This window comes from Cariama cristata, unplaced genomic scaffold (assembly GCF_000690535.1).
Source record: "Cariama cristata isolate BGI_N322 unplaced genomic scaffold, ASM69053v1 scaffold16779, whole genome shotgun sequence".
Taxonomy (NCBI): domain Eukaryota; kingdom Metazoa; phylum Chordata; class Aves; order Cariamiformes; family Cariamidae; genus Cariama; species Cariama cristata.
In genome coordinates this window covers 265-24,096 of record NW_009635448.1, presented here as the reverse complement: position 1 = coordinate 24,096, position 23,832 = coordinate 265, and the positions used below count along the sequence as shown (strand labels likewise).

Below are 23,832 nucleotides of genomic sequence, written 5' to 3'. Positions count from 1 at the left end.
GCTGTATACCTCCCCCCCCCCCCCCCCCCCCCCCCTTTTTTTTTCTTACTGTTTTAAGAAAGAACTTTTCTACCTCAGTCTAGTTTTATTGTGTCTCGGTTCCTTCTCCCATTCACATATTCTCTTAATGAAATCAGAAGCTTTCAGTACTTATCCCAGCCTCTCCAACCTAAAAGCTGCAGTCTTTATAATCAGAAGTTTCCTTCTTCTGAAAGACATAAGTATGTGTTTTCCTAGTGTAATTCTCATTTGGAGGAGTCCCACTGATGCCTTGAACTGGTTAAATAGCATTGCATCCAGACCCATTTCTTCTTATGGATACTGTTAATGATCACAGTCATTATGCTAGTGGTTAGGGATCTGCCAGAATAGGCTTTAAGGAAACACAAGGTAGAAAAACTTCTACTATCCCACTATTTCTCCGTAATGGCAATAATGCTTCTTACTTAGCAGATGTAACAAATTCATCTAGATGGAGAATAAATCAATCAAACCTCTGGGGTAGGCTTTTATCTTTTGGGTCTTGGGAAAATGAGTAAGATCTCAAATTAATTGTCCTGTTCTTCCGAACCAGGATACGAGCAGGATTAAAGCTTGCTTGTGTGAATAAAGCATACAGGATGGCTTCCAGTGCACTTCCAGTAGCACTGTTTTATTTGATCTGTCCAGACACTCACATGGTGTGCGGGTTTTATTTTCACAGTTTGGCTCCGAGTCAGTTTTAAATTTAGAAATTATTATTATTGTTGTTATTATATATATTCTTTTTTTAAGATGAACCTCCCTGGAAGGCAGGAATCAAACAGATTTTTTTTTTTGTGCCCATTAGGGGGCAATTTTAAAATAAGATCTGTCTCAAGGGGCTGAAGGGGATAAAAGACAAGGTGGAGACGGGAGGAGGGGAGAAGCTATTTTTCGAGTACGTTATGTTTTCTGCCATTTGTGCTTTTTTCACTTATTTCTCTTGGACTGACCTCACACTTTGCAAATTATGCACCTAGTTTTTTATCCCTCATTTTTGTCTTACTGTTTCCCACTCCTCCGCCCCCCCCAGCACCAGGAAGAAGAGATGCCTCATTTTGAAACCTAAAGGGGGGAATAAGAAAAGTCCTTTGTAATATATTGCCATATTATCACTAAATCCCCTGACAGTTGTGACACAGAAGCAAGTCACCTGTCACTTAAGCTTGAGGTCTCTTTAATTTTCTCCTGGAATTCGCACCAGGCTGTCTTTAATTTGAGGCCTTTATTGGAATTCTGAAACCTTTCTGCCTCCCCGGTGCTCAGATCTATTCTGAGTGCTGTTACAGAATGTATACAATAACCACCAGAGGGATTCAGAGGGGGCTGAAGCACTGTTTATTTAACACTCTGGAGGGATTTTCGTGCTTATTTGGTCCTGGCTACCCGGCTTTCAATATCGCTTTGACAACCGTTATGCCCTTCTCATTAATTTTAAACAGTTAAAACACAGGAAAAAGAGAAAAAGTTTTCATTATTAAAGTGCTTTACTTTTTAATAACAGAGGATTCTGTCCGCCAGGGGAAAGGGCAAACCTCACTAATTTCACATTCATATTAAAAAACGCTGGGAAGGTGACACTTTGTGCTGCCAGGAGGCTTAACAAAAGGAAAGTGATGGGGGCTAGGAGGAGCAGGCGGGGCGAGAAAGTTTTATGTTTCACGTCAATGGAAACTTGTTAGTCACAGCGACAAGTGTCCACTTCGGGGAGGCAGCACCACTTGTAGTTTATTAAACCTTTAGAGAGGCCCCTCGGCTGGAGACTGTCTCAACTGATTAATAGGTGCACATTAAGTCAAACTAAAAGGCGTCTGTGAAACAAGCTGTGTTGTGAGTCTTTCTCAAGTGGATTGGGAGACAGATAGCAGGGACCAGAACTCTGGGAGACTCTTCATGTAGCCTTAAAATACCCACCGTTGTTTTTGCAGGTGCAGATGAACAGTTAGTCCAGGTAGCAAGTGCAGAGGAACTCTAGTCCCCGTGTGTGTTTGCTTCGTTGAAGAACAACCCAGTAGCTGGAAGCTGTGGGATCCTGAGCTCAAAAGAGGGCACTGTGCAGGGAATTTAAAGTACATTCAAGGTCTGTCTCTGGGCAGATTTGCTGTTAGGCTATAGAATGGCAGATTTGGGTCAGCAAAACACTTTGTGTGGGGTGCCAGCAGCATTGCCTGGCTTCCACGATCACCGAGGTTTGCAGTGTCAGTGTGGTATGGTTTCCCTGGACTGGCAGCAGTGCAGAGGTGATGCTTGCAGCTATGGGGGAAGGAGGGGTTTACAGCATTAGCATGCAAATCTACCAGGGAGGAACAACAGAATTGTTGCCTTGGCACAGGACTAGTACAGAATTGTGGGAGCTGGATGTTTGTTTTCAGTCAGCCCTGGTCGGGTGGAAGGGTTGACCAGTGTCGAGCTAATACCTTGGATCTGGCACTGTTAGACTTGGGTGCTGGTTCCTATCTAAGTAGCTTTTGGGAACCGTGGCCCTTTCTGGTGAGAGGTTAACATCCACGGATGCTTGGCTTTGCACTTTGCTGTCAACTTTCCATCAAAAATTCTCTTGTTTTCTTGTCCACGTTTCCTTTCTCTACCTGGGTGCTTTAGAGAGAGAGACAGCCTCTTTTCTCCTCACAGTAACAGCTTACTCCTAGGAATGTTTGTGTTCCATTTCCTGAACTGCATTCTGCAGTCTGATTCTGGGAAAGCTTGAGCACATGCAAAATTGCCCTTTTGGTCTGAAGAAGGTTCTTTTGCCCTGCCTTTGGTGCCAGGGGCTTGTCTTATTCTAGAGGGACCATGTGATAGCAGCTACAGTTAAGTATGACTGGTTGACAGTGAGAAAACTTCATGTAGGCATCAATAGTGAGAAGTTCGTTTAGTTGGCTTTGTTCACAAATACTGATTTTGATCTGTTTTCTGGAGCTTGGGGGTGAACGTAGATCTCTTGCCCCACGAGTGCCAAGAACAGGCCAAGCGTTTTGGGGAACTGCACAGGGAAACTTGCAACATCAGTCTGAAACTGTTAGCATAGAGACTGGAGGATTATTCCAAATAACTCCAATGGAAACAAGCAGTGGTAGCTGGCCTGTTGAACCTGGGGGAAGAAAAAAAAAAAAAGTGAGGGAAAAAGATACATGATAGATGTTAGAAAACACAAAATTAAAACTAATTTGCTTTCCTCACCACACAGCGCTCACTGACTGCTTTGACTTTAACATCTTTATCTATATTTTTTTTTCTCTAGTAATATTGAGAGGATTACCTTTGTTGGCCCCTGGGTGGTTACTGTGTGATTTTACTGTTATTAAATCTATTGTAAACTGCTTCATTATTCCTGACTCAAATTCTCTCTTTCCTCTAATCCTCCCACCGCCCTTGTAGAAATCCTGTGGCATAGACCCTCAGGAAGTCCGGGAGCGGGCCACAGTCTTGCAGACAAAATTTGAAAACTACGTTCACTCCAGTGAGGGGACTGTCCGGTGGGCAAAGAAAGGTCAGTGTGTTTCTTTTAAGTTTATTCCAGAAGGGCTCATAAGTGCCAAGGTTTTCTTCCGGGGGAGAGCTTCAGGGAAAAGGCCTGGAAGAGACATTTTGGGGACGTTGGGCTCTGTAGGGGGTTGAGATGGGCCCAGAAGGCTTTGTGATGATATTAAATGTTAATTTCTTGCATTCCCATATTAGTGCAAATGAGGCTTAATCTTGGCTTTCGATAGGATTCACATCTGAGGGCCCTGACCCAATCACATGAGCTAATAGATTATGTGTGTTACGCTGGGAAGGTTATGGGTGACCTGCTTAACCACATCCTGGTGCAATACCCTTTAGATGCTTTCAGTTTATACCAGGGATGAATTTGAAGCCTCTAAGACAGGATAAGATGCCTTGGGAGCAACTCTTAACAGGCAAGGATCTTAGACTGGAGGTTGTTGTGTGGGATGGGAGAAAAATGAGAGAGAGGTCAGCTACTCAAAAAGGCAGGAAGAAGAAAAACTGGGATGGATTTAGTAATCATCGTAGCTAGGTGCAAATCTGGGATTTGATCTTCCATCTTTGCCAAGCAGGATGCACAGCAGTTGTCATTGAGCGGTACAAGAAACTCTTCCCTTCTGCTTCTCAGTCTGGAAAATCCAGAGGAAGGTGGATTTGGGGGAAAGATGAAAAACTTGCCAGGGATGTGGTAGGAAAATAAACACTAAGCAGTCTCCTGAGAGGAGCCAAAAAGATGGTGCAATGTAGGTTCCCCTCTTCTGTGTACTGGTCTGTTGCCCAGTAAGGCTGATGTGGGTGCACCTGAAAACTGAATGGCCGTTGTACAGGGAATGCCGGAAGTTGAGCTCCAAAGGTCCTTGACAATTACTTGGGATTTGGTTATTAAATATTGAGACAAGTCCACAAAATGCAAACTCTTTATGCAAGAGACTAAACCACTCTTGCTCACAATATATAGGACTAGAGCCTTTCCCCTTTTTTTGAGTCTCCTCCTCCCACGTCTCCCTTCTAGTTCGTTTTCTTTTTTTACCTCATTTGTCACTTTGATCTGAGTCAAATCCTGCTCTCTAAGCTTGCATAGAAGTCCTGTTGATTTCAGTTCTGCAATGTTTCCAGTTAGGTTTGGATGAGAGGAATTTTGTTCTGTTTACTATTATATATACCTGCTGTATGTGTGTGTGCATACAGGTGCGGTACAAGTGTACCATGTGTGCTAAACTACGTAAATCACATACTAAAGGGTCCGAAACTGAATGGGAAAATTGACCTTTGAGCTGTACAGTGTCATCATAGAAACTGGATAAGGGAAGGCTGTTCTCAAGATAGAAATTAAATTCAGCACTAAAATTGATTTGGAATCACAAGGAGTGATTGTTCAAGAGGTCAAAGGTGCTGGTTTTTTTCTGAATATTGTACTAACTTGTTAGGTGATGACATAGTAGAACGACTACAGCTCGTACTATAACTACCTGCCTACCCCAAATTATTCTGCATGTTTTTACTGATGCATGGCCATATTGATGGGCAAGGTATTTGAAATCCTGCTGTTTCACTCTTTGCTCTACCGCCTGTCACTGCATGTCACTGTACTGATTCTGACACACACACCCTGACAGTTGCAGTGCTGGTTTTTTTTTTTTCCTCAGGGTTTCAAAATATCTTTGTCCTACAGTGAAAGTGTTAGACGCTTGCTACACAAGTGACTTGCACCCGTTTTCAGGTGTGTTGTGTTACTTGACTGGTGTAATTACTTTTATAGTTGCACTTTTAAGTCCACAATCTCAAAGCACATGACTAATATGATCAAATCTTTGACTCTGCATGGATGAGCTTCTTGTTGCTTCCCTGGGATTCCTTATATCCCATGCGAACTTCTAACCTGAAATGACTGCAATGGGGAGAACAACTGAATGGCTCTGGTCACACTTAGAAAACCTCTGTGGCCTCTCTCTAGACAGTCTGTGTCACTGTGCACACACACACACACCCCCTCACACACACACTTGTTGATGACCTCGGCACTAGTAACTTTTTTAGCCCCAGACAAGAAGTACAGAAAATATATCAGGAAATGCTGAAATGTTGTGCATCTCATTTATCTTGTACAGGAGCACTCCACCTCTTTTTCCTACTCTGCTATCTACATATGCAAATTTTCCACTGCTGAGTGGCTTCCATAAGCCCCCTCTTCCTCCCCTCTGCGCCAGGCATCATGAATAATTAACATGTCAGCTGGCTTTTGCTTTCATGGCAGACAATCAATTGGAAACTGTGCCAGAGATGCATTTGTTTCTCTCGCTTTTTCTCTTTTTTCCCATTTTCTGACCTAGTCAATGTTAATAAGCAGTGTTTTCACTGCAGCCCACTTTGAAAAGGCGAGTGGCTCCCTGCCCACTCACCCCTTCTGCCTCTCGGTCCTGTGTTTTCCAACCTCAAATCAAATGGTTCAGTGCAGGTTCTGCCCTTCAAACTTGATTGACTGACCACCAGTGAGATGGGTGGGAGGAGGGGTACAGCTGGGCCCTGCTACCTGAAGGACAAATCTCATGAAGTGTGGAGCCCCTTTTGGGAAATGGAGGACTCTCATCCGAAGGGTTGCATGGTCACAGGTACTCTGTTTTGGAGGTGTGGGGACAGATAGAGCTCAGAAGACTGATCCTTCTTGCCACTGGGGTTACAGAAAGGGTAAGGAAGCAAACCCTGTTTTTCTCCTCCGTGTTTCCCCATTTTAGAATCATATAACCATTTAGGTTGGAAAAGACCTTTAAGATTATCGAGTCCAATCATTAATGTAGCACTGCCAAGTCCACCACTAAACCAATAAACTATAGCCAATAGTTCAGCATTTTGCTTCATCATTTCTGTCCTCAGCACCCCTGTGTCTAGAGGGACCGCGGAGTTGCAGGAGCCCACTGCTGTGGCATGGTGCTTGAATCTCTGGCGGTTTTGGTGCATTCTTCCTTCCTGTTCCCTCATCCTCTGTACACTGGCAAAATGCCTCCACCGGTTTATCCAGCCACGCGGCTGAGGCTGCGCTCTGGGGCCAGCGCTGGGAACTGGCTGCCAGCTGAGGGCATGGTAAACAGGTTATGTCACCTGTCTCACTTTCATATCTCATTACCCTCTTGTCCCTTTTTGAAAAAAACAACAAACCAACCTATCTAACCTCCATTAATTGTAATGTTCTTTTTTTTTTTTTTTTTTTTTTTTCCCTTTGACTTTCCACACTTACATTTCCTATAGAAAAGTGGGGATGCACGGGTGCAAAGGACCAACCTAAATCCACTCTCTTATATGAGTGGAAGTCTGAATCCCACTCCAGGCCAGTATACGTTGCCTTAGACTCATGTTGGTGTGGCAAAAACTGTAACGGCTCAGGCAATTTGTCTCTGTGGCATTAAGACGAGGTACCCTTTATGTGAATTGTGGCCTGACCAGCACTGTTACCAGTCTTTCTGAGTTGTTTTCATAAAGCGCTCTCTCTTTGATCACAAAATTGTAAAACATTTTCAACTTTAAAGCTGCTTTTTTTTTTTTCAGTTTTTAATATCTGGCCACTACAATAGCACATAAAAGCTAGAAAACATGACTCTGGCAACACTGAGAGGTCTAAAGACCTGACAGTAAAGATTTAAAAAAGAATCACACCCTCAAAGGTCTTCATTTAAGTCTCATGGGTGCTGTAACGAACGTTAGCAGCTCTGAGCTCCTCAGAGGTAAGACAGTTACATGAGCTGAGGTTTCGACCTGCTGGTATGGCAGAATTCTTGATTCAGCTTTGGGTTGGTGTCTTGCAGCTCTCCCTGGTTTTGCATGCTCTAACTCAGGACTGGATCTGGCAGTTGTCTCTCAGGACTTTGGGAGGAGAGGGGCCTTTGATGCTTTCATTCTCTAACTGATCTGGGGAGTTAGTACCAGCAGCCTTTCCTACCTGAAGAACTGTGGAAAGTGAGCTCAGCCTTCATAATAACAGAATCTTTAGTATCAACCATTTCAAATGCTGCGTGAAAGACAGCTATATTAGCTCCAACGGGACCAAATTCGGAGCATGAGTAAGTTTGTATTCTTCCTTTTGAAGAGTTACACCTTCTCATAGCAGGTGAAATAAGTTTATGGAAAAGAAACCCAGCAGAATAGGGGTTTTGAGAGCATTTGAAGTGGTTTATAAGCTGTCAGAAGGATGACCTTCAGATGATACACCAAGGTCGGATATTTGCAATTTAGCATTCTCTTTGGGAAAACACAGGTCTCCTGATGCTTAGATGCCTCTAAAAGAGTAACGTTGTGAAATTGGGAAGAACGTGCAAAAAACTCAATCTTTTCTTCTCATCGATTGGGCAAAGGAGTTCGCTTTACTCAGTAAACAGAGCTTTGATGGATTCCCTGGGTCCTTCCAGGAGCTGATCTGCTAAAATGACATTTTTATTACTGTTCATAAACTCCAATCTCTGGCTGCTGCCAAGAGATTAGACTTAAGCTGTGGGCAAACTTGCTGGTCCGGTGGCTCAACAGGCAAGGGCAGGAGAGGTTAGAGTTTAGAGCTTGCTGCTGTCAGGGGTTGAGAGGGAGAGAAAGATGTAGGCGGTGGTTGGAGTGAGGGCTGGGGGGGACACAGGAGGTTTAGCAAGCAGAGGAGCAGCAGGGGATTGAAGGGAGGCATTTTCTGAGCTGTGGAGTTTCCTTACTAAAAGTCCCTCTATTCCCCATAGCGGAGAGGACAGCCTGGGTGTAGTTAATGTTCCGGGTAAGTGGAGGAGCAGTGATAGTGTTCATATTAGTGGATGATCGTCTTTAGAGCAACAAGCCCTGAGGGAAGGGCATTACAGGAATATAAAGATGTGAAGGGAAATTTGCACACAATTCTGTTCTTTTTCCCTTTTGAGAAGGTGAGCTCTGTTCTCAGTGAGATGATGAGTGAGGAAATCCAGCTGGCTCTCAGATATTTATAAGGGACTAGCTAGTAACTGGTGAAAAACGCATGGACTACTGGGACTGTAGTATCAGAGGAGTCCTCCTATGCCATCTCCATACTTCTCTTTCCCTCTCTTCATCCCTGTATCTCTATTCCCTCTCTCCCCTTATCTGCTACCATTTGCTGTCAGTGACTCTTCTTGTAAGATGTGCTACAGATATCACCCTTTCTGGCAGAAGGGGCATCCTTGCAAGAGGCAAACCTAACGCAACTTATTGTAGCTTTGTTTCAGTTTCTAACGCTTCTCCACCACCTACCTTCTCCTTTCGGGATTGTACTAGTACTATACAACCTTCACAGATTTTTAACAGACCAACCTTTTCTACCAGCTGCTGACCAGAAGGTGTCCCAAAGGACAAGACCAATGTCCTTTCAGCTGGAACAGCTGAATCTTTAAGTTTATATATATAAAAATGCAGTAGCAAACAGAATTTACTATTATTTTTTTTTCCCCTCCCCTCAGCGCTGCAGTCTTTCCTTTGTGCCTATACCACCTATCCCAGGAACCTCAAGCACATCTTCCACATCAAATCTCTCCACCTGGGTCATGTGGCCAAGAGCTTTGGCCTGAGAGATGCCCCCCAGAACCTGACTGCTCTTCCAACTGCAGACTCAAAGAAGAAAACCAAACGAAGACCAAAAAGGTAGGCCAACTTGATGTTCCTCAGCTGAGGAACGCTACATTACAAGCTATGGTGTGCTTTGCTCCTCAAAGATGATGTGCTTGCTCCAGGAATCATAGGATCATGGAATGGTTTGGGTTGGAAGGGACCTTCAAAGATCATCTAGTCCAACTACCCCTGCTGTGGGCAGGTCACGTGTGATTATTCCTGAGAGGCTAAATCATGTTGAGCCGTTGGCTTAGGTTGCATTGCTCTCTGAGCTGTTGTTTCATTCCCCTTTTTCTAATGGCTTTAGAGAACCTAAAAATTACATTTATTAAATCAACTTGGTTGAACATTTGAGTGGGAATTCAGTTTAAAAAAAGCAAAAAACAACAAACGAAAGCAAGGAGCTCACTGTGGTTTGGCTTCTGATAAAGATGCTCTTTTTTTGAAGGAAGCTGCGAAGTGGAGATGCACCTACATAGATTAGCCTGGGTTTTGCTGCAGCTTTTCCGTTTTCTGAGCACTTGAAAAAACACCATCTTCTGCGAGTCTAATGAGCAGAAATAGCCTAATTTTTATTTATTTATACTTTACTCAAGAGCTATCTTGAAGGATGAGGAAGGGTACAGGCAGTGTTCCAGAGCAAAGTATGAGACTTCCCATATGTTGCAGTGATTCTCTTTCCTGCGCAGGTCTTGGTTGCTAGAGCTCCAGCAGCAGTCCTGTTGTCATGGCCAAGCACCTCCTTAGTAGAAACTGCCAGATTTTTTCCATTCACATCCACACTTCCAGTCCATGGTCCTAGAGAGAGCTATGATCCCTGGCTCAGGATCAACTGCAGGAGCAACTCTTTGTCCTCGTCCTGTCTAGGGAAAGGCTCTCACAGATAAGCTGTGTGCATAGCTACTTGCTGTTGGTGTAGGGCATGGGATGATAAAAGCATCGAGGAAATACCACAGAAATGAATATTTTTGCTTCTCAAATTTGAAGTTGACTGTCCTGTCTGTTATGAGCAAGGTTGTATGAACGCTGATTTATCTTGCAAGATAGGCTCTTCCTTCCTGGCCTTGACAAATAACACTGCATCAGGAGCAAAGTATGTGTCTTGCTGTCTTTAAAGGCCTTCTGTGGCCTCCTCTAGCCTTTTTTATCACCTTTTCTACACTAGACAGAGAGTCTTTTGTAGGCTTTCTCCTGCAGTCTCACCAGCAGTTTCCTGGCTGTCAGATTTACCGTGGGACAAATTGTGTCCATCCTCTCGGAATGGTCAGCTGCAGCTTGGACTACTTATTCCTCTCCCTAAGAAGACACTAGCTTAGTACTTGAAGGAAAAGAGAGGACCGCAGTGTATTTTTTTGTTGTTGTTGTTATTAATTACATGATCGACTGTAGTTGTATAAGTACGAACCCAAATCAAAAGGCAGATCTGTTGGTAGAAATGATCCTTCTGCAAACTTCTACTCTGCTGTCAGTAGGTTTAAGTAGTTCTAACAAAAGCATTTCTGCAAAATCACGTGGGATCTCTCCCAGGAAGAGTCAGTAGCAAACCTAGAGTTACAGCTCTATTCCCTTTGGTGTATGGACAGGGCTGTTCCTAGGTACTCCTTTCCTGCATAAGGAATTTGAGAGACTCTGATGCTTCTAGAGGAGCAGAGCCCTGAATCTCCTCTGCTTGAAATGGAGCTGAAGGTGCTCAGTACATCTGATCCTAGCTACTTTGAGTTGGTTCCACAGGATAGATAATCCTTCCTTTTGAGATTACAATGTTAAGGGCTCACTATCTTCCCTAGCACAACAACAGGATGTGAACCTCTGGCTTGCCAGTAAAATCACTGCAATAATTCAAAGGAGGAAAATCTTTTTTCTTTTATCAGTATCAGTTATGCCTCTTTCCATGTAATTGTTGCTGCAAACTCCATTAGCAAACGTTAGCCATACAATTAAAGTACTAATCCACATAATTGTTCCTGGGCTGGTGACATCTCTTGCACATGTACGTATCTTGGAGTAGGGGAAAAAAAAAAAAAAAACCACACGCAAGGGGAAGGGATTTTAAAATAAAAAGTTGGCGACCGCATTGTCCTGCTTTGAGAAGCCACCAGGGACAGGCCACTGATCTGCCTCCTGCTTCAGCTGACCGTCACCAGCAGATGGGCAACAGGATGGGAATGCCCCTGTGAGCAGGGGATTTAACGGAGCTTTATTTCAGGAAGAATAGCCTGATTAGGCGATAAAGAGCATGTAAGATGGTATGGGGTGGGCTTTGATGTCTTGCTGGCCCAGCAGGGTGTCAAGCTATGACTGACAGTAGCGTGTCACAGGATTACTTGGCCTGCAACAATACCTCTCTCTGTTCCTATGATGTTGCTACTCTGTTAGAGCTACTTTTTCCCTTGTTACGAACCTCTTTTGGATGGCGTTCCTCCTCCCTAAGTCTTCATCCTATTATAGTACAGACAAGCTCAAGATACAGTAGGTAGTTCATGCACAGGACGTGTGGGGTTGGGGGATGTGGAGGTGTTAGAACAAATGGTCTGAGAGTGATTTGAAAGCTCATTTGAACGTGGATCATATAATTGCAGCTCAGGGAAAGTGGGCAGACTTTGCACAGGTTCGTCACGGCTAAAGCTCCAGATTTCAAATCCGGGAGCATCTGGAAAGTTAAGACCCTGTGGAAATGGCCAAAGTTGTGACGTGCAACAATTGTTCTTGCCTGTGAAACTTGTTTCTAATCAACTTTGTGTGTGCTAAAAAAAAAAAAAAAAAAAAATGAAGAGAGAAGATATATTAGTATTTATAGGATAGTTTAGAGAAAGTGAATATTGATTCAAATTCACTCTCTACTAGCATAAATTCAAGATAGTGCTGTTAACTTACAGAGAATTGCTTTTGATTTCACACTGACAAAGCAAAAAGCAGAATTTAGCCTGCCATTTAGAAGACAAATGGTTTTTAATTGTGAAATGCAAGGCTTGAAATTATAACAGCATAGTCACAGAGCAATCTTTTTAATTATGTTTCTCAGGTGATACCATGAGTGTTGGTTGTCGTATTACACATTGTCTCCAAACATCCGATACTTGTTTTTAATCAGTATGCTTGCTAAAGTCTCATCTCTCAGCACCTGCCCAGAGAATAAAGAACAAGCAGGCCAGGTTGAAAGTGGGGTAAAGGCAATAATTGTTTCCTTAAGAGGACAAAGAAAACTTCTCATTTCTTTTAAACTCTCCTTTTATGCTTAGTGCCTCCTTAGAGAGCCTGCTTGGGGAAGGTGAGACAGGAAGACAGAGCAGCCAGGTGTGTGATGGTTCAGTGCTGAAAAGTGGAAGTAGCTCTTTCTTTCTGAATGCACGTGTAAAACTTTCATGTATTTTTCTAAACCTCTTTGTGCAAAGTAACTGTCCCCTTAGCTGTAGTGGTTCTTGCAAAACCCGAACTGAAGATGGAAAAATAATTGCTCTTAATTTTTTAGGGAAGTTGAAATGCTGTATTCAGGTAAGAGATGAGCAGATGAACCAGATACTGTATATTAAGTTACAGTACGTCAGCTTAGTAAGTGTCTGGGCTCATGCTCTTGCTGAAGGGTAGATGCAAAGAAGCTGATCCCACTTCCATTGAGGGATTAACTGTCTTTCGTTCACTGCGGAGAAGCAGCATGCAGAGGGAGTAGGTGACGTGCCAGATAGACACGTCTTTTGAGTCTTTCACAATGCAGATACCAAAGACCTCTTGCCATTCCACCAAGCATCGCTGTGCTACTTGATCTTTTGCATTTTGGATCAGTGGGGTTTTATGGGATTCTGTGGTGGCTGATGGTCTGTTTTCTGCTTTTGAACTCTGGAAGAGTGGTGTATGTCCCCAAGGGGTTTCACTGTAATGAGGAGTTGCAACTTAATTTGCCTTGTTTGTGAATTCAAGCCATTACAAAGAAAGAGATAAATCATTAAGTCCGATAGATTCTGTGGAACTCATTGCTACAGGATATCTGTGATGCCAGAAATGCTCAGAAAGATTGAATTTACATATGGGTATCAAATATATTCATAGTTGCTACAGCATGCACAAAAAGCGAGTATAAAAATTAAGGTGAAAATCCCCCCATGCTTCAGAGTTTAGGTCCAACCCTTAACTAAAATGGGATCAAGAAAAGGTGTCCAGGGTGCCTGTGTTTGAGGAGATTGGTTTACATCGTTATTACACTGCCGTTGCTCTGAATGTGGATATTATCATGCCCTTAAGGTTTTGGCTGCAATTGTGCTAATTCATTCTTCAGCGTTTAGTGGTCAGATAGAATTAGGCTCCTGATGGGAAATACACCTTGTAACTGTGTGTGTCCTCCTTTGTATGGCTAGGGCAGCCGTCTCCTTTAGGTGGAAGCTAGTAGCCTTTTACGTTCTCGCCTACCTTATTTCCTTGATTCCACTTTTGAATATCTTGGCATTAACAATTTTGGAAAGATTATTGCTTCTATTGACAGGGCTTGTGAATCAAGGCTGCAGCTGGGTCTCCCCACACAGCAATTGTCTAATCATTAGAAGCAGTTTGCCTGCCAGTTCTTGCGTGCCATTTACAGCTTTCCTAATATCACTTAATTAGTCAAAATGCAAATCTGGAATTCTGCCCATTGGGAATTTCACTTGGTTTGGACAGTCTGCTCTAGAAAGCCAGACTGGAGCTCAGGTAAGAGCATGTATGCAAGAACTGGAGTGCAAACAGATCCAAAAATTGGAGTAAGAGACATGGCTGCTGTGAAAGGAAACATCACCATCGCTCTTCGTTAAGGCTGTTCAGGGACACAGATGAGTCCTGCCTACCACATCGTGATGTTATAAAAAAGTCCTGTTATGAAATTAAAGTTTTATAATTGTAAAATCTATCTGATTATTATCTGCATGCAGCAATGCCCTTTATTACTGTCCTGTTCCACCACGGCCGCAGCACAGAGCCTTTGAGCCATCTTTGAGGGAGCTAATAGGGCTTGCAAAAGGAGCTGGAAAACTTCTGTGTTGTTTGGTGCGCACCAAAAAATTATCAGCTCTAATTGAAATATATTCTGTCCTTTAAGCTGGGAAAGAGCCTGACAGAAGCAAGAATCTTCAGAGATTCCTAGTCTCCCAGTGGTGCTTTCATCCTTTCTCCGTAGGGTGAAGACCAAGGGGTGGTAGTGAAAGTGAAACTGTGGGGTTTTGTCTCTCTCTGTGTAGCCGAAATACTGATCACTTCAGTAGTGATAAGGTGGGCTTTACTGTTTAGCATGTCTCAGCATGAAGGCTGATCTGCCCTGACTCTTCTGGAACAGTGCTTGACGCTCAGTCTGACTGGGTAATAATTTTCCTTGATCTTCTCAAGCTAGCATTTGCATCAGCTGATAACAGAGTACCTAGGCCATCTGTTGACTTGATGAGAGCGGTGTAGGAATGCTGATGAATTTCTTGTCCCCACTCTGCAAAAAAAAACCAACAACAGAAAAACCAACCCAAACAGGGTTGCATTAGCTGCAGATGGTTCATCCAACACTGTAAGTAGAAAAAGCAGGTGTTGCAGCAGCCTTGGCCCAGAGGTAACCCAGCTCTGTTGCTGGCACAGTTTCAAAGAGCTGTTGGAGATCCTGTCAGGCAGATTGATAGTGCGATCCATGTTGAAATGTTTTCTGATAAATGAAACAGCCTACTCCTGTCTCCTCCAAAGACACACCATGAGTTCTGGGACTGTGCGTCAGAACTTTATGCTCCTTCTTCCTCAGCTGGAGCAATATGGGAGCCTTTGGTTGCTGCAGATGTTGCGAGTTGGTTAAAGGTCACTACACTTGCTGCACTGCATTGCACCAGCATTTCACACAGCTCAAGACAAAGGAACGGACAGCAGTGCCAACCAAGTTGAAGGAGACACCTCTAAGAACAAGCTCATTCACCATTTAGGTAAAAAGACTTAGCAGAGGCATCTTCTGAGCCGTCAAATGATACCCAAGAAACCGTGCATGTATAGGTACCACTACTCTGGCGTGTAGGAGTCTTTGGCTTGGAGATCAGCTTGTGATTTGGTTCTCTAATGAAGCAGGTGTGTCAATGAAACACACGTATTAGATTTTTGAAATGAAAATGAAAAATGGTGTCGGATACTCATTCCTTTTCTTGCTGTTGTCACTTGGTCCTTTCATACCTGAATTTTTCGGAGTTTCTGCATCCAGGATCATGGTTTGCATATTGTAACAAACTCAATCTGATGAAGTCAGCTGGTGAAACTTGATCATTCTTATGATCTTATCAGTAATGCTTGGGAGATGAATGGGATGTTACATAGAAACAGAACAGTTTGTGTATGCTTTTCTTCCTCTTCTGTTTGTGCCTTTCCTGCCTTTTCATCATTCAGTGATGTATTTAGCAAGATTCATTAATTTCTCATGTTTAAAGAGTGAATAAAATTATTCCAGTTTTCTGGAGGAGGACAGAGCTTTTTTTATCTTTGGCCTGGTCTTTCCCAGCCTTTCAGGATATAACAAAGTCATTTGGGGACAATTCCTCTGTTTCCTTATTGTCTCTGCTGAGGCTCTTGGTCCCAGCTTTTGTGAGGTTGCAACTTAATTACAGATGTGCAGAGGCAGCTATAAACCTGGGTCTTTTATTCCTTCCTATCTCCATGAGGAGGACAGGAACTTTCTCGGACCATGCCAATCAATTACTAGGCTCTCTGCCTTCCCTTCTTCACTGTGCAAAGCACGTTTCTCTCCCCTTGAGAATGAGATGATTAGATAGATCTTGGGGTGATACGGGTTTTGCCCTATACCTGGAACACAAAGCCCAAAGTAGTGATTGGGTCTAGGGTTAAGCCTTGCAAATGAGAGGATGATGTGTCCCTGACTTGAAGTTAGAAGGTGGTGCTAACTTAGCTCTGCAGGCTCCTCTGACTACTTACTAGTTCCCATCTGTCTTTTAGGGGAGTCCTGATACCCCATATCTAGCGTGAAAGAGTAGTAGTCCAGCGGTGCTTCTGCCTGGCATCCAATATGTCACAGCACTCAGCACCCAGTGTGCTGGACAGTAACACAGAGAAGCCAAACAGCTTGTGTTCAGGGACAGATTCTTCCTAACTCACGTGTTGGGGCTGTTTCATTTTCTGAGTTATGACTTCTCTATTCCTGTCTCATTTTCCCCCAGCTAATAAAAGTGGCTATTTTCTCATCTGTTAGAACGTTCCTTTCTCCTTTAAGCCCTGCTGAAATCTTGGCGCTGTGGCACATTGGGATGGGTCAGTTATTAGTGAATCTTTTTTCCCCTGCAAGTTCCCCTTAGCTGCACTGTTTTGTAGTTCCCCACCTAAAGACCGACTGTTGTTTGGAGGGAGGGATTTGAAGGGCTGGGGATTTCTCTGCCCATTATCAACATGATGTATTCTCATTAGAGCTCAATATAGCGTGATATCTAGACACTATAGAGATCACAGAAAGAGATGCTGACAATCCATGTGTTTATCCAGTGATGGGAACATGGGTTCTGTCTGTGTTGCAAATGCATCTTACATTTACAGCCTTTCTGTGAAGCTTTTTGCCACAGTATCCAGTATCAGCACACAGCTCTCTTAAATTAACATCACACCAGCCTTGGGCAACAGGGAAAATGCAGTCATCCCGGGTTATGAGGTGGGAGAATGGACGTGAAGGCCAAAGAGATTAAATACCTTGCCCAGGGATGCTCAGAGGTTGACTATCAAGGTCTCATTCTGTTCTCCTGGGCTTTTTCTCATAACCACAGGGCACCTTTCCTCGCCGATGTTATCCTGACTGCTCTGGCAGAGCCCCAGAGACTTTCACCAGTTGAGCAGAGGAGAGGAGTTTACAGGTTTACAACAGGAATCAGAATCTGGTCAGGGACCCTGACCTGGTGTGCTGTCACTGCAGACTATTCTGTTGCCTGTGGCTCTTCCATCTCGTGGTTAAACAGGGCCTTGACAGCTGCTTTTCTTCTCTCGGTGATCAGTGCAGGTTCCACAGCACAGCTCCATTGATTTTTGTGGCCCTGGCTAGGGGGAAAAACCTCCTTTTTCCCTGCATCCTTGTTTTTCTGTGTACAGCTGATCACCACAGCAGGGGGTATTGATTTACTAATTGGGCAATGATTTCACCTGATTGATAATAAAGTGTTGGACAACCTCCCTGCTGGGCTGAAACTCAGCCCGGCAGCTACTGGTGGATTACTTGTCCTTTTGCAGCAGATAGTTCCCTGTTGTTAAGTAAACTGATCTGTTGCTTGGTAACCCTCGAATTACTGTAGTAAATGCTTGGAGACACAATGACAGTGTCAAACAGAAACTTTATCTAGTGATGGAGGGGGCTGAGCAGAGGGTACAGCTCCAGTACAAGGTTTTCAAAACAGAGCTGGGCTGGCTGAGGGCACACCTTGGGCCTGGCACCATGTGTGCACCCACAGGCATCCCTCCGTGCTGCTGTGGCTTGTGCATTCAGGAAGGCAGTTTGACAAGGTATGTCCGCTGTGGAGGTACTGCAAGTACGGCTTTACCCACAGCACGTTTGCTTCGTTAGCTCGGCAGTCAGTTTCAAGTTGATTCTGTCTTTTTGTCTTGGTTTCTGTGGGTTCAAACCGGGTGGTGACTGTACATCTTATTTCTCTGGTATGTCCGGTCTCTAGCCCTTCTGCCAGCGCGGAGCTTGAATGTTTAATTAGTGTGAGTAAGAAGACTACACCGAGGGTAGCAGAGTCTTCTCGCCTGTGTATTCCAGGCTTTCTCTTCTGGGGAAAACTCTTTCAGTGGTAATCATCGCACCATCCTTCTTATTCTGCTCCATCCTTCCAAACCCACTCCAGCCATGAAAGCTACACAGGGCTAGAAAACAAGCTGTGGAAAAGAGGTCAAGCAAATACCCCAGACAGCCAAGAGTGTGCTTCCCTTGTGGCCTTTGTGTGTTTGGCCTAATGAATGGATTGATTTGTTGCTGCAGCCAAAAATGCTTCTTTCTCCTGTGATCCATCCCCAGCATGGTTCTGGACACCTGAAGGAACTATGAGAGGCAGTGCTAGAAGGCCTCAACCTTTAGGACTGCTGAGGTCTATGTATTGTCATAAATGCAGGCTGGCATGGATGTGGGGCTTCTGTTCAATTCCCTCGTATTTAGAGGGACAGATTTCTGTTCACTTCTCTGGAAATTTTTGAGCTCTGTTACCGGTCCTTATTATAAAGAGGAGAGCGGGATGTGTAGACACCAATAGCTGTGGGTACCCTCTTGTGCCCAGGACCATGGGAATGTGGTAGGGAATGACTGGTCCTGCGCTGAAGAGATTGCAGTTTAAATAAGCGAGGGTGGTGGCAGCGATGAGGATGAGATTTGCCCAAGGTTATAGAGCAGGACAGTGGCAGAACTTGTGGTGGAAAAATGCCGAGTCGGTTTTTGTATTTATAGCTGGCAGTTTAGGGCTACAGGGAGATCCATGTTGGAGTTCAGTGGCTGGGCAGAACGCAGCTACCTTTGCAAAAGCCAGTCTCTGGAGAGGGAGGCTGTAAGGTGCGTGATGTCTGCAGGACACTGCAAGAAAAGAGTCCGTTGGGTTTTGACTCCTGACTTCTTTATTTTAATTGTTTGTTTGGGTTTTTTGTGTTTTCGGGCTCTGGATTTAAGCTCTGTTTATAAAATGTTTCCATTGTTCAGTGTCTTAAGGCTGTTAGGGGTTTTTTTATTATTATTAAAATTTTCAAACTGCTGTGTCACCTAATTCATCAGCCTTCAGCGTACAACCTTCCCTCCTTCTCCCCGCCACCCCTGCAAGAGCATTTGTACAGAACAAAGGCTTGCTTTTAAAAACGGCATGATATTTTGCCACCTTTGTGAAAGCCTGTCACAACAATATCTAATTTTGCGTGAGACAGAATTTCAAATCGAGCCTCAAGAAAAGGAAGCTGTTCTTCTGCTAATGCGCAAATGTCACTTTCCACGGCTGTAAAATAAGTAACCCACCTAGCAGCATTTCAGAGAGAAAGAAATCTAATTCCTCTTCTCTTCCCTCTGCCCAGGTCTGACCTTCTCAAGAAGACCCACGGCAAACATCGCCTTGCTGAGATCTTGCGATCTGAATATTCCAGTGGGATGGACACTGGTGTATCCAAGGTCAAGAAGAAGAAAAAACGGAGAAAACCTGGCAACCAGCAGATTCCAACATAAGCCAGGACCTTCCAGTCATTGGCTGCAAAACCTGCTTGAGTGCCTCAGCCGGGGGTCAGGGTGACCTGCCAAATCTACTGAGGAGTGTTTCAGTTTATCAGGCAAATATGGGAGGGATCTTGGGGATCTTGGCCTCCTCCCATTCATTCCATAGGTCCAAATGGAATCAAATCCAGGCATGTCCTGTTGCACTGCTGCAATTAAATGTGGCTTACTGAAGATGCACCGTGTTTCTAAGGTGGTTTTTGCAAGAAAAATAAAAAAGGTTAAATACGGTTTTCAGAGAAATGTGATGTCTACATAACATGAAAGTAAGACAAGTATACTCAGACAGGAGATGCTTTCCTGTTTAAAAGACCTGTAGAAGCACTCCACAGTCTGTTTGCTTGTTTATTTTTAACCAGGTAAACAGTAGTGGCAGAGGAGGTGTTCCGGGAGCCTGTTTAAGAGGAGAGGGGAGGCTGCCCTTTCCCCTATCGTTGTACAGGGGGGCACTTCTGCTCCTGTCTCAGGGAACGTAGCCACGTTGCTGCCACCTCTTCTCCTGTCCTTTGTGCGCCAGGGCAAGGTCTATCCCTGGGCGCTGATCGTTAGTCAGATACTGCTGCCTGTAAGGAGTCTCCCCCGTTTCAGTGCAAAGGGTAGGACTGTGGAGAACCCTTCAGTGCGGTGACACATGGTCCCTTTGGGGCAGAGCTCATGGGCACAAAACTTCGTGTCAAAACTCCTGAGTTTGGGAACAAACATTGTCACTGTGGGAAGGAGCCAGCGTGGAATCCAGCAATCTCCAAACTTCTCCTTGCCTGCAGCGTATTGTCATACCTAATTATCTAACACGGAGTATATACGAAATGTCTCACCTCTCTGAACATTAAAGCCTTTGCAGGCTCTTGCTAACACTTGCCGCTAGCGACCCTGGCTTTTGGGGTTCTCTCTGCTTTGGCTAGGCCTGTTTTGAGTACATCCCAAGCTAATGGATTTCACTTCTTGCTTTTCCCATTTGCCTTTTTTCTTGTTCTCGCTTATCATCAGAGAATTAGGACTACCAAGAGAAGGGATGCAGTATGGCCCCAAGTGTGCCAAGGCCAGCGCTCGTTCACCATTGCCCAGCGTGTGAAATGGGACTCGAGCTCTAGTGAAGTCCGTGACAAAGCTCCCCTTTGAGTTGGTGAGGTGTGGGGGAGAGCGGGTGCTCCCCAAGGCCTGCAGGAGACTTACAAACTCCCCCAGGACCTACAGGTGAGCACCCACCTCCCTCTCCCTGTCTTCCTCACTGTGCTTCTTCCAGCACCTCCTATAACAAACACCAAGCACTACACGTGCAAACGGTGCCAAACCCTGGCAAAACACCCCTGCATGTGTCTTCCTTGAGGAAGGAGATGAGGAAGAGCAGCCCACCCGTGACCCAAGCCAGGCGTGGCATTTAACGCAGGAACAGAAAGTGCTCAAATCCAACGGCAATTTCAGGTGCCAGAAGGGAAAAAGTACTGGAAAAGGAGTATAACCAGATGAAAATGATGCCCACTTTGTGAATACAGAATTATAGAGGGCACCTACTTTGGGCTATAGTGAGTCATACTAAGGATTGTAGGAGGGAAGCAATCAGCCCAAAAGTATTTAATTTCTGAAGTGAATGTAACTTTTGAGAACCAAAATTATCTTTTTTTTCCTCCCAGGCAATTAACAAACACGCCGATTTTACTGCAATACTTTTTTGAACACTTCAGAAAGATCTTAAAAAGGCTCCGGTATAAAATTAACCATGTTTTTGCAGAGAGAATGAAGTGACTAGCATTTATTAGATTAGGTTATTAGATAAAATAACAAAGCGCACCTGATTTTATTATGAGTACTGTTTGGAAGAGCGATCAGGTTTAAGGCAAATGTCAACTTAAAAGAAACCCCTGAGGATGAAAATGACTCAGAGTGAGTGATGCAGAGAGTCTAAGTTTGGGAAGAGCTGATCTTGTGCATGAGGGGAAAATAGATGACCTTCTCCTGGCTGACTGTCACGTTACTAGGGACTATTGGCAAATTCATAATAGTGGGAATAAAGGCCAACAGCACGTCGGTAAGAGGCGTCAGGAAATCTCATAGCCGCCTGTATTAACTGGGCACGTAACGTCACAAATGGTTATGATGAATAATGTGATTTTTAAAAAAAATAGAATGCCTTTTTCTTTCAGCTTCACCATCTTTTAGCAGATAGTGCTGGATTACTTGTGTGATTAGGGAGAGGAAGAGGAGGAGATTGTTAAACAAGAAAGTGTTAAAAGAAATGCACACACACCTGATGCTAAGCCAAGTTTGCTCTTAAGAAACTCAAAGGTTGATGTGTAAAATATGTTTGGATTGTAGGTGGGCCAGCAGGAACCAAATTCTGCCCTTATTTACACTCTGGCAGATCTAGATCGGCTCTGAGCTGGCTTTATGCTTGTGCATCACTCAATTCAGGAAGAACCGGGTAGGTTTGGAGTTAATTTGTACTCAACTCAAAGCATCTCTCCATCAAGGCAGGGCAGGGTGTGGTACTTGCTGTGGAGAAGGGGTGGCCGAGCTGCAGAGCTCCATCAGCTGTGGCAGGAAGGAGGTGGTGTGGGTGCAGAGGCTCCCGGGTCCTCTGAGCACTCGAATGCTGGAGGAGCTGCTGGGGGTCATGGCGGGTTCCCCTGGCACAGCCCTGGCACGGAGCAGGTGGATGTTGCCATGAACTGCTCCTGAATTTTGTCCCCTCTTGCTGTGAGGTACGTGGCATGTGTTGCAGGGGTCTTGGCTGGGTGGGAGCTGCCTGTGCAGCTCTTAAGGGCAGGGAGGTCAGCTCTTGGCAGTATTTGGTGAAACCGCAGCTTTGTTTGACTGCACCGGCGTCAGCTTTGGTCAGGTTTGCTTTCTCGTCTTAATTGTGGTGAATGGTAGGGGCCTTGCTGCACCGCAGTTTGAAGTTTCTGTGTTTGGTCTGGAAATAATGTCACTGTGGAGCTTTTATATAAAGGTGCCTGTCAGTCAGACCTGGACTCAGTTTGGTTTTGCCTTCCTTGCTGCTCCTCCGCTCCCTGCTCTCACACCCAGAGTCCTGTCTCTCCCAGGAGACGCTCTTGTACCTTTTCTCAACTCTCTGCTGGCTCTGTGTCCTTTGTGAGTAGTGAGAGCCCACATCTTCCTCTCCTCTGCAGCTGGAACATCTTGAGTTTACACATCAGGGCTTTGGGATAGGAAAAAAGGAGGAGGTCACCTTGGGAGAAGGGTCACAGTTGAGCACCAGCTTTCGGCATCTGGGTCAAACACAAGACATCTCAGCACTGGTACCCCACTGCTGAGAAGCACCCGTAACTAAGCAGGATAGAAAGCAACACGACTTCCCTGTTTACAACTTATTTTCCCCATAAGCCTGGGGAGAGGGCAGGAAAAGCACTGATGGTTCTGGGCTTTCCACTCTGGTATAATTTTGTTTGGTGTTCAGGTGAAACCATAAAATGTCTCGGCTAGAAATAATTCTGCAGATTTCATTGAATTTGTGTGTGTTGGCATGTTCAGGGGAGCAGCTTCCATTCTTTGTCTGTTCCCAGGGTGGTGGTCCTGGTTAAAGCTGTGTCAGGAGGGGAGGAAGATTGCCCTCAACCTGGGTAAAAGCCCAGAAGGGGCTTGAGAGCCAGGGTTGTGTTTGCTCCTGGCAAACCCAGTGCACTAACTGGTTTGCGTCTTGGATCCAAAGCCTGGACCTGACAGAAACCAACCACCAGCAGCCTGTCTGTTGGAGTCTCTGTACCCGGGGAGAAATCGGTGGAGCAGATTTGCTCCAAAGGTTTACTTAACGGCGCTGGTGGTGCTTCTCAACTGTGCCGTTTCTGCTGCTTCATCTAATTTCAACGCAGCACAGCCCGTCCCACCCCTGAGGACTTGCTGGGATCATGCCTGCCTGGCACCGGCTTCTGGAAACGAGTTGAGTTTCCAGCCTGGTCAGGGGCTGCTGTGGGTGCAGGACCAGTGCTGATGGGTTCTGCTGTTGGAGAGCGGGGTCCCGGCCCAGTCCCTGCACACAAGCTGGAGGCGAGGCTGGTCCTTCAGCAGCTTTTGAGGCCGCTGAGATCCTCCGGCGCAAGATGCTGTTCATGTGGCAAACGCGGTGCTCTCTGACGAGAGCCTACAGCGCATGGTGTCTTCCCTAAACTGATTTATTTTCAAGCTTGCCTTGCTTGACTCTGCTTTGAGATCTCGCTGGAGGAGATGGCTCCAGCTCTCGCTTTCCCTCTGCTCCCTTTCCTTCCCAGCCAGACCCGTCATGGCCATTCCCCATTCCCGGAGCAGAGGTTTCCTCGGGGCTCTGCCCGGCTCTCTCCTACCCTCCTTGGAACACAAACCGGACCTCGTCGCTGTGTTACGGTGCTGGCTCAGACCCGCTGTTACAGGGGAGTTTTCAGCTCCTTCCAGATGCGAAATGGCAAATTTAAATATTGCAATTACAAACGTGTAACGAAGCCTTGTACTTCATTAATGTAAGAGGAGGAATCTGCTTCGGCTACAAGGACAATTAAATATCAGAGAATGTCTTTGATTCACATTTTTGTGTAAATGGGAGG

The 23,832-nt window shown here is 44.9% G+C and overlaps 1 protein-coding gene across 1 annotated transcript in view; it reads left to right on the top strand.

Moving 5' to 3' along the window:
• DDX31 (DEAD (Asp-Glu-Ala-Asp) box polypeptide 31) overlaps positions 1–19,542 on the top strand; it is a gene marked incomplete at its 5' end in the record, with an annotated part of 48,096 nt that extends 28,554 nt beyond the window's left edge. The window contains 3 exons of the mRNA XM_009707564.1: positions 3,400–3,511; positions 8,943–9,123; positions 19,108–19,542. Coding sequence (XP_009705866.1) covers positions 3,400–3,511; positions 8,943–9,123; positions 19,108–19,255 — 441 coding nt within the window. The remainder of the gene's footprint in view (positions 1–3,399; positions 3,512–8,942; positions 9,124–19,107) is intronic.
• Between the last annotated feature and the right edge of the window lie 4,290 nt (positions 19,543–23,832).